At 42.5% G+C, this 8,161-nt stretch overlaps 1 protein-coding gene across 2 annotated transcripts in view; it reads left to right on the forward strand.

Moving 5' to 3' along the window:
* Positions 1-4,255: 4,255 nt before the first annotated feature.
* mindy4 (MINDY lysine 48 deubiquitinase 4) overlaps positions 4,256-8,161 on the forward strand; it is a 7,920-nt gene continuing 4,014 nt past the window's right edge. Inside the window, exons 1-12 of one of the 2 annotated variants that reach the window (XM_014000439.1) lie at positions 4,256-4,600; positions 4,906-5,025; positions 5,107-5,300; positions 5,390-5,648; positions 5,728-5,936; positions 6,052-6,104; positions 6,190-6,293; positions 6,377-6,493; positions 6,598-6,689; positions 6,768-6,869; positions 7,483-7,546; positions 7,790-7,855. In XM_014000439.1, coding sequence (XP_013855893.1) covers positions 4,541-4,600; positions 4,906-5,025; positions 5,107-5,300; positions 5,390-5,648; positions 5,728-5,936; positions 6,052-6,104; positions 6,190-6,293; positions 6,377-6,493; positions 6,598-6,689; positions 6,768-6,869; positions 7,483-7,546; positions 7,790-7,855 — 1,440 coding nt within the window. In that variant the 5' untranslated portion in view covers positions 4,256-4,540. The remainder of the gene's footprint in view (positions 4,601-4,905; positions 5,026-5,106; positions 5,301-5,389; positions 5,649-5,727; positions 5,937-6,051; positions 6,105-6,189; positions 6,294-6,376; positions 6,494-6,597; positions 6,690-6,767; positions 6,870-7,482; positions 7,547-7,789; positions 7,856-8,161) is intronic. The other variant, XM_014000433.1, reaches the window with a different exon arrangement.

Raw genomic sequence — 8,161 nt, forward strand, 5'->3', positions numbered from 1 at the left:
GATAGCCCTTTTGAATTCTAATAAACAAATGGGCTTCTTAAATTGTGTCAGAAATGATAAATCTGGTTGGTTGATAATACTAACCAGATCTGACAGATTTTGAATTAAATTTAAGCTGATCAAGGGGCAAGATGCCAAAAGACAGTAAAATACCATCCTATAAGTGTATATCTCTGTAAACCAAATTACATACAAGCTGAAAAACATCCATCCATCCATCCATCCATCCATCCATCCATCCATCCATCCATCCATCCATCCATCCACCATCCTCTTCCACTTTATCTGAAGTCGGGTCATGGGGGCAGCATCTTGAGCAGGGTAGCCCAGAWCTCTTTTTCCATAGCCACCTCTTCCAGCTCTCCTGGGAGGACTCCAAGGCGTTCCCAGGCCAGCCTAGAGATATAGTCTCTCCAGCGTGTTCTGGGTCTTCCTCGGGGTCTCCTCCCAGTTGGACATGCCAGAAGCACCGCCCTAGGGAGGAGTCCAGGAGGCATCCTTACCAGATGCCCAAACCACCTCAACTCGCTCCTCTTGATGTGGAGGATCAGCAGCTCTACTCTGAGTCTCTCCCGGATAACTGAACTTCTTACCCTATCTCTAAGGGAAAGTCAACCTACCCTGCGAAGAAAACTCATTTTGAATGCTTGTATCTGCAATCTCGTTCTTTCGGTCACTACCCAAAGTTCCTGACTATAGGTAAGGGTAGGAACGTAGCCTGATCAGTAAACAGAGAGCTTTGCCTTATAGTTCAGCTCCCTCTTCACCACAACAGATGGTACAGAGTCTGCAAAACTTCAGAAGCTGCACCAGTCCTTCTATCAGTCTCATGCTCCATTCTTCCCTCACTCATGAACAAGACCCCAAGATACTTAAACTCCTCCACTTGAGGCAGAACTTCACCCCCAACCCGAAGAGAGCAATCCACCATTTTCCGACTGAGGACCATGGACTCAGATTTAGAGGTGCTGATCCTCATCCCAGCCGCTTCACACTCAGCTGTGAACCGCTCAAGTGAGAGCTGAAGATCCTGGCGTGATGACGCCAACAGAACCACATCATCTGCAAACAGCAGAGATGAAATCCTGAGGCCACTGAACCAGACTCCCTCCATGGCCAGGATGGAACCTGCATTGTTCCTCCAGAATCTGAGGTTCAACTATTGATCTGACTCTCTTCTCCAGTACCCCTGAAAAGACCTTACCGAGGAGGCTAAGGAGAGTGATGCCCCTAGAGCACACCCTCCGGTCCCCCTTTTTAAAGAGAGGAACCACCACCCCAGTTTGCCAATCCAGTGGCACTGCCCCTGATGTCCACGTGATGTTGCAAAGGCGTGTCAACCAGGACAATCCCACAACATCCAGAGCCTTGAGGAAATCAGGGCGGATCTCATCCACCCCTGGAACCCTGCCGCCATGGAGCTTTTAAACTACCTCAGCGACCTCGGCTCCAGTTTTGGACAGACCAGCCCCAAAGTCCTCAGACTCTGCTTTCTCCATAGAAGATGTGCCGGTGGGATTGAGAAGGTCCAAAAGGTATTTCTTCCACCTCCCCATGACATCACTAGTTGAGGTCAACAGCACCCCACCTTCACTGAGCACAGTGTTACTGAAGTGCTGCTTCCCCCACCTCAGCCACCGGATGGTTTGCCAGAATCTCCTCAAAGCCGATAGAGAGTCTTTGTCCAAGGCCTCACTGAACTCCTCCCACATCCAAGTTTTTGCCTCAGCAATGGCCAGGGCTGCGGCCCACTTGGCCTGCCGATACTCCTCAGCTGCCTCCAGAGTCCTACCAGCCAATAAGGCCAAATAGGACTCCTTCTTCAGCTTGACAGCCTCCCTTACCCAGGGTGTCCACCACCGAGTTTGAGGATGGCCACCGCGGGAAGCACTGACAACCTTGCAGCCACAGCTCAATGCAGCTGCTTCAACAACTGAGGCGTGGGACATGGCCCACTTGGACTCAATGTCCCCCGACTCGGCTGGGATGTGGTTGAAGTTCTCCCGGAGGTGTGAGTTGAAAATCTGACGGGTTCCTCTGCCAGGCATTCCCAGCAAACACTCACTACACGCTTGGGTCTACCGGGTCTGTCCTGCATCTTCCCCTGCCATCTGTTCCAACTCACTAACAGGTGGTGATCGGTTGACAGTTCAGCTCCTCTCTTCACCTGCATGTCCAAAACAGGAGGCCGTAGATCAGATGACACGACTGCAAAGTCAATCATCGATCTGCAACCTAGGGTGTTCTGGTGCCATGTGCACATATGGACACCCTTATGTTCGAACGCGGTGTTTGTGATGGACAAACTGTGACTAGCACAGAAGTCCAACAACAGAACACTGCTCGGGTTCAGATCAGAGAGGCCGTTCCTCCCAATCACGCCTCTCCAGGCCACACTGTCATTACCCATGTGGGCATTGAATTCTCCCATCAGAATAAAGGAATCCCTAGCTGGAGCACCTTCCAGCACCCCCGGTAAGGACTCCAAGAAGGTTGGGTACTCTGAACAATCATAAGTACAAATGACTGTCAGAGCCTATCCCCCAATCCGAAGGTGCAGGGAAGCTACCCTCTTATCTACCGGGGTAAACTCCAACACACAGGCACCAAGTCGGGGGGCCAAAAGTAGACCCACACCAGCTCGGCACCTCTCACCATGGGCAACTCAAGAGTAGAATAAAGTCCAGCCCCTCTCAAGGAGAACGGTTCTGGAGCCCATGCTGTGTGTTGAGGTGAGCCCAACTATATCTAGCTGGTACCTCTCAACCACACGCACAAGCTCAGGCTCCTTCCTCACCAGAGAGGTGACATTCCATGTCCCAAGAGCCAGTTTCGGTAGGCCAGGGTCAGAGCGCCAAGGTCCCTGCCTTTGGCTACTGCCCATAGCATCATGCACCAGACTCGTATGGCTCGTCCTGCAGGTGGTGGGCCCACAGAAAGGCAAACCTATGTAGCAGCATTATAATAACCTATTTTTTAATTTTATTTTCAGAGTGATTACATTTACTCATAGATAAATACAGTATATGTATTTAGAATAGGGATAATCAATTCTGGTCCTCGAGGTCCACAGCCCTGCATGTTTTACTTGTTTCTCTGCTCCAACACACCTGGTGTGAATGAATAGATGATTATCAGGCTTCTGCAGAACTTGGAAGAGGTAATTCACTGATTGAATCAGGTGTGTTAGAGAAGGGAAAAAAGTAAAACATGCAGGGCTGCGGACCTCGAGGACCGGAATTGATGATCCCTGATTTAGAAGATAGTTAATTTAACAAGCAACATTTGTGTCTCAATGGACTATTTCGTGGATACCACCATCTTTACCTAGCGCAAAGCATCGTGGTCCAGTGTGGGGGCATCTGGTGCCAATGTGTGAATTAAATGACGAAAATGGGTTGTGTACTGTGTTTTACTTGTGCATATGTGCAACAATGATCACAGATACAGGAAAACAAGTGAATATACATATATAGAATAATAAAAACAGACTGTCGCCACTAGGTCTAGTAGATCTTGTTGACATGTTTTACATAAACCTGGGCGTATCGTATTTCCCGACTACGGATCATTTTGAACACTTAATGTTACAAATAAAGGTATGGACTATCTAAAAACCTTGACCATATAATGGTGTAGGGTTTATTTATTAGCAATAATATATACACCATACAGAAAGCTACAGATCACAATAACAAATGTATTTACCACTGTTAAAACAAGAACACGTGTTTTGAATTACAAAATAATATTTAAGCCAAATTTGATGTGTGGCCAAGAAGGACGTTTTATACTCAGAATTTAATAAATCATAGGTCAGCCTGTCTCAAGATTATATAGATTAAATGTTTATCACCCAGCCCCACTGCTCATATGATCACTATATACTGGGATTTTTTCTGGCAAGTTATTTAATATAGTGCCATACTATACTAATTACTACATTATATTAAGAGTGAAAATATTGCGAAGCAGTTTAACCTATTTTCTCCAGCCGGTTACTATTTTAGGCACAAATTCCAACATTTGAGCAGGTAAAAGTTCTTCACGAGTTTGTCCTTTTTTATTAGAAGTTGGTACCACACGAACCAAAATAAACATTTTAAAATGCGCAACAATCTAAACTTTAAACTTTTATAAGCGGTCCCATCGTTTAGTTTTCTTTTTTTCTGCGCGCTTCCGGTAGGCGGCGCTAAAGGGTGTCCGCGATGGTCCACGAGACTGAGGAGCGACGCGTCACCATGGTAACACATGTTAGCAAAACTGGCTACCTGCTTCATGCTAGCAGTTTCACTYGATCATATGCTGAAACTTCGTCTGTCCGAAAAGGAAAGAAATAAATCGAGCTATCGTTTGATCAAAGACGTTTTGGGATCCGAAGAGAAGAGTCCATTTTGCTCTCAATGCGTGTTTCCAACATGTCATTTTGTCCAGGTTAGGACTYCATAATTAATATGTAAGTACAGAGATTGTGTCGGTGCAGACAGCACACCACACGGTGTTTCGCTCCAACGGTGGCCATTCCTGTCTTGTTCCAACCATGGTGGCTTCAGCCGAAGAGGTGTCTTCATCCCTTGTAAGGGAATATTTGAGTCGAAAGGTAAGTTAGCTAATCGTCTGACTGAAACATAGACCCGTCTGTTAAAACCATTAGCACTGCTAGCCAGCTAGCCTAGCTTCTCTTTAACTACATAAGTTTGCTGATGTKATTTTGTGGCACTGTTTTATTGCTAGAAGGGAGTACATAATCAAACGGCTACAATATGATAAAATGTTTGATTTAAGGGGAAAAAAAAGCTTTTACAGAAGCAATGTTTCCTTTGTATATGTATATGTATTTATAGATATTTAAGTCTGTCTATTCTTAAGTACATGTCAACAGCTCATTCACTRTTTGCTCCACAGGGACTGAAAAGAACCATCGCCTGTATGGATGAGGAGCATCCACGCACAGAGGCCAGTATCAATAACAGATCACATCTGAGGCAGATTCTCAACATAGAGGATCTCTACAGAAAAAATAAAGTAAGCCTGACTATCAAAAGCGTTGCTTTGCTGTGAAAATGTAGTAAAAATGAGCTGCACCAGACTTTCTTGTAATTGCAGGTACTGAGGACCCCCCTGAAAACACTGCTTGAGATTATCGTGAAGCACCACATTGAACAGTTAAACAGTGACAAGCTCATTAGCGGACACTGTTCACARATGATGCAAACTATCAGCTCTCCTGTAAGTAAACCATTAAAAAATGACGCAAAGGCAGACGAAGTGACGCCGGCTGTCGTTGGCAGCAAACGAAGGTATTTCACGTGCAGGGTTTTGTGTCAGAACCTTACCATTTGATGGTTTCGTAGAACTGGCTTGTACTTGTGTGGGATTTCTTTCACAGGTCTGAAAMAAACGTAGCATGCCCCTCTGAACCAACATGTGTGTCGTTGGAGAAAGAGATCCCAACTAGTTTTAATCCAACAGATCATATGACTTRTAAATCAGATTACCAAAAAAGCAAACCAGTGCTGGCTTCCCAACAAGACAATGAAATCTTTCCGCAAAAGGAGGCAGACAGAAGCACTTCCGTTACTTCTGTTACCCAGAAGAACAGAACCAATCACAGCAGACGAGGCATGTTGGCTGGACCGGTACCACAGGTACAGACTGAAGAAGCTTAAAACCTCTTGTTCCTTGATCATCTTAACCACACTTATGTTTTTTTATTATTATTTTCAGGAATCAAACAGAAAAAAGCAAAGCCGAAAAGTTGAAGTGTCGCAGGTGTTTCTCAGAAAAGATGAGGAAAACAGACGTTTTACTGACGTATATTTAAAAAGCAGTCTAACTCAGAACAGCGCAGCCAGAAGTGTAGAGAGCACGGCGGAGAGGAACCGGGATCAGAGCAGCTGTGGGAAAATGGAAAAGAACACATTGAAAACAAGCATGTAAGTAGCTTTTTGTTGCCACACCAAACAGTATCGGTAATCACACAATACTTTTCTGTGAACTAAAATGTTTTCCTCGAGTTATATTTATAAAAAATTATTTTTTTTTTCCTAGAGTAAACCCTAGACTGAATGTCTCTGATTTGAATGTGTCAGAGATAGTTTTAGGTAAGTTCCAATGGAAGAAAAATACTCTTTTGACTGTATTATGCACCTTTTTTTGCCAAAAAATATTTGCCTAATATATTTACAGATGATATTGATGATGAGGAGGAAGATCTGCCAGTAGTGTCTGTTCAGAGGAATGTTCCAGAGTTTCACTATTCAGGCTGTGCTATGGACCAACAGACTGCCACAGTGAGTGCTTACTGAGACATGTTGGACACAGGTTTTTGTTGGTTACTTTTTTTATACTGTTCTTCTTTTGTTTATTCTTCTAGGARTTGAAAACTATTCTTCTTGGTTCCAGCTTAAATTGTTTCAGTGTTGAGTGGATGAATCAGGGTTTCACCTTTTCTGAGATTGATGACCTCAGATATGGCATTGTGCAAAAAAAGGTCATTTTGCCCWGACTGTCTTATTTTGGCACATTTATTCTCATGTAATCAACTGAACTGTTGTGTTTTGCTTTGTAATTGTGCATTTTTCCTTGTTTTTTTAGGGTGGTCCTTGTGGAGTTCTGGCATCTGTTCAAGCATTTGTTCTGAAGAAGCTTCTGTTTGAAAACGCAGATAGCGGTATTACTACGCTTCAGTAAGTTAGTTTGAAATCAAACAACTGAGCAACCAATCAAATACAACGTTTTTTACACATTTGTCCTTTTATTCTCAGGAGGCTACGACCTTCCAACAGCACCAGAAGACGGTGTCTTGTTTTAGCTCTGGCTGAAGTATTGTGGAGGGCAGGCAAGGAAACACAAGCCACAGTTGCAATGTAAGATAATCTTATTCCCTTATTGCTTTAACTTGAATGGATGCTTGAGTTTTAGAAAGTCTGCATTGTGGGTGAATTAGTTTCTTCAAATACTAAGATTTTCATTTTCCATGGACACCCAACAGGTTTTAGATGTGATGTCTACTTACAAAATTGCTGCCAGAAAGTAGATTCTGCTCCAAACACTGTTATGTCTGAGCTACTTTAATGTTTCTTTTTTGTTTTTTAGAGACGATCCAAGAAAAACAAAAAAATATATATTTTCTTTTTTTCCACTTTTCTTAACAGGTTTTTGCAAGAGTTTCAGACTTTTTTTCTGGTTCTGTTTTATTGATCTGAATGGTCAAAGAATAAACACTGTTAAATACTTTTTCATACTCAAAACTACTTTATTGTCAATTATTCTTTAACTCAAGTTGTAGAAATGCCCCGTTTTAAGTTTAAAGGTGTGATTAGTTCAAGATGTCATTTATAAGTTAGCGGGCTGCCAAACTGGACGGACACCTCTTCATGTCAGATAGAACTGTAAAGTCTGTGGTTCTTGGTAGAACATTGACTTAAATTGTTTGGATACATTTGTTTTCAAAATGCCTTTTTTTTCTTTAAATACCAGAAACTCTGGGACAAATCATTTCACTCCATGTGGACACTACAGATCTGAAGGTGTATTTGAAAAGGTAGAGTTTCCCTTGTTTATATAGTTGCTCAAATGTACATATGAAAAAACTTCAGAATATAGATGAGTTTATTATTTGATCATTCTTTAGTATTTTATCAGCTTAATTCATATTCATGGATGATATTTTTGCTTTAATGCCTAATCAGTCAAACATGTCGTTTATAGAATTCTTACACTGCTTGATGTAAGAATGTTGTTGTTTACATTAGTTTGAGTCTTTTCTGTTCATCTCTTGCTTCAGATTATTTATTTCTCTCTGGATAACATTAAGGATCTGGAGTCCCTTCTGGAGCAGCACATAGACCAGGTAAAAGAAGCACCGTCAGCTGTTTTTGAATGTGAGGAACGTGCAGTCATTATTAGTATTGTTTACGTAGTTAAAGGGATCTCTGATTAGTTGTAACATTAGACTTTATTTGATAAACATTTATTTTAACTGTAAAATAAAGACTGTAAAATACTGTAGGCTGTTTAGTTTTTAAAATTTTTTAACTACAAGTTTAAAAATATATTACACGGACGGGGACATTTTTATTTCCACACAAAGCATTCTGGGTAAATGATGATGTGGATAGGTCCTCGGTGTGAGGCTGCCAGCGAGCTATATCCACCC

This window comes from Austrofundulus limnaeus, unplaced genomic scaffold, assembly GCF_001266775.1.
Source record: "Austrofundulus limnaeus strain Quisiro unplaced genomic scaffold, Austrofundulus_limnaeus-1.0 Scaffold8, whole genome shotgun sequence".
NCBI lineage: Eukaryota > Metazoa > Chordata > Actinopteri > Cyprinodontiformes > Rivulidae > Austrofundulus > Austrofundulus limnaeus.